Source organism: Chiloscyllium plagiosum, chromosome 6 (genome assembly GCF_004010195.1).
Source record: "Chiloscyllium plagiosum isolate BGI_BamShark_2017 chromosome 6, ASM401019v2, whole genome shotgun sequence".
NCBI lineage: Eukaryota > Metazoa > Chordata > Chondrichthyes > Orectolobiformes > Hemiscylliidae > Chiloscyllium > Chiloscyllium plagiosum.
In genome coordinates, this window is record NC_057715.1 from 13,965,284 (window position 1) to 13,967,381 (window position 2,098).

A 2,098-nucleotide genomic window follows, 5' to 3' on the forward strand; every position below is an offset into this window, starting at 1 on the left:
GGGGCAACCTTTTCACACAGAGAGTAGTATGTGTATGGAATGAGCTGCCAGAGGAAGTGGTGGAGGCTGGTACAATTGCAACATTTAAAAGGTATTTGAATAGATATATGAATAGGAAGGGTTTGGAGGGATATGGGCCTGGTACTGGCAGGTGGGACTAGATTGGGTTGGTATATCTGGTCAGCATGGGTGAGTTGGGCTAAAGGTCTGTTTCCATGCTGTACATCTCTATGACTGTATGACTCTAAGTAGTTGTTGTTAATAATCTCTTCTGATTTGTTCTTCCAGGGTCCCCCAGGAATCCCAGGCCCTCCAGGACCAAAGGTAAATGATTCTATTCGGATACAGGATTGATATTATCGATAATACAGTAAATTCCACTAAGACCATGAACACCCATGATGCTCTTTGGGTGATGGGATGAGACATAGATTCTGCCACAAGTATCACGTGTGTCCTTGTGGGTTGCCATTTTTTGGAATTGATGTGCATTACCAAGTTGCTGTGATCTCTGATAGTCATGTCGGTGTGCGTTGGCCAGTAGGCAATATCGTCATTTCCCTCTGATGTCAACTAGTGTCTCCCAAGCACAGCAATCAATGTTGAAAGTCTTCATGCCTTGATTGCAGAAATTCTTGAAGTGGAGCTTGGGGGTGACCTACCAGCCTAAGTCCCAACGACTCCAAGATCTGAACCTCCTCGGTTACACGTCTGTATCACACTGCAAATTTACCTGAGCCAGTAAAGTCGCCTCTGAGTGGCAACTGCTTTCAGATTTGGCCTTAGCTGAGAACTATCACCCCTGGGATTCTGTGAGATGCGACGCCCAGAGTGTAATGCAAACAGGGAAGATAGAAGGTGGGAGCTTCACTTCTTGATAGTGCCCTGTGCTTTACATCTGCACAGCAAAGTGCTGAGAACATAGGGCTCATAAACCAGTAACTTGGTTAGTAAGAGTCAGAGTGATGTTTCTCCAGGCAGGTCTCATGACAAACCAAAGATGAAAGCTGCTTTCTCTCAAAACACAGCTTTGGCTGTCACCATGGGACATTCATAACACTGATATTATTGATATCGGTGACAGTGATATTGATAATACCGATCTTATTGTTGACAATATTAATTCTGATATCTCTAAAATCACTGATGTTATTGATATCCCTAAGGCATTTTGCTGACTATCTTGCATTTGTTGTTTCTTTTGTCAACAGGGGAACATGGGAGTACAGTTTTATGGACCAAAGGGTCAGAAGGTAAAGGGCTATCACAACTGTATTTATATTCTTTGGAATACTGCAGGCAATTCTGGTCTCCCTGCTATAGGAAAGATGTTGTTAAACTTGAAATATTCAGAAAAGATTTATAAGCATGTTGCCAGGATTGGAGGGTTTAAGCAGTGGGGAGAGATGGAATAGGCTGTGGCTGTTTTCCCTGGAGTGGTTGTGGCTGAGGGGTGACCTTACAGAGGTTTAGAAAATCATGAGGGGCATGGATATGGTAAATAGACAAGATCTTTTCCCTGGGGAAGGGTAGGTTTAAGGTGAGAGGGAAAAGATATAAAAGGGACCTAAGGGGTAACGTTTTCATGCAGAAGGTGGTATGTGTATGGAATGAGCTGCCAGAGGAAGTGATGGAGGCTGGCACAATTGCAACATTTAAAAGGCATCTGGAAGGGTATATGAATAGGAAGGGTTTACAGGGATATGGGCTAAATGCTGACAAATGGGACTTGATTAATTTGATATGTCTGGTCGGCATGGATGAGTTGGACCGAAGGGTCTGTTTCCATGCTGTACATCTCTATGACTCTATGATAAATGAGCTATTTCATCCGATAAGCACAAACTAACCAACATCGATGAAATTCAACAAGTTGTCATTAAAAAGAAATTTGCTCAACTTTCTCACCATTAATTTTAGTCATTTTGGAAAGAGGGGGAACAAATGGGAGGGTTAGAGAGGGGAGAGGAGGAAGGTGAAAACAGGAGGGTTAGGGACCAGGGGTAATGGTAAGGGTTAAATGATAAGAGGAAGGGATTTGTGATGAAAGCAGGGTGAAGCTGGGGTGGAGTGAAGCTGAGGGGGGAGGGGGAAGCTG

At 43.6% G+C, this 2,098-nt stretch overlaps 1 protein-coding gene across 1 annotated transcript in view; it reads left to right on the forward strand.

Moving 5' to 3' along the window:
- The window catches only part of LOC122550473 (collagen alpha-1(IV) chain-like), a 233,746-nt gene that overhangs the window by 117,229 nt on the left and 114,419 nt on the right, over positions 1-2,098 (forward strand). Inside the window, exons 11-12 of the mRNA XM_043691239.1 lie at positions 289-324; positions 1,212-1,253. Coding sequence (XP_043547174.1) covers positions 289-324; positions 1,212-1,253 — 78 coding nt within the window. The remainder of the gene's footprint in view (positions 1-288; positions 325-1,211; positions 1,254-2,098) is intronic.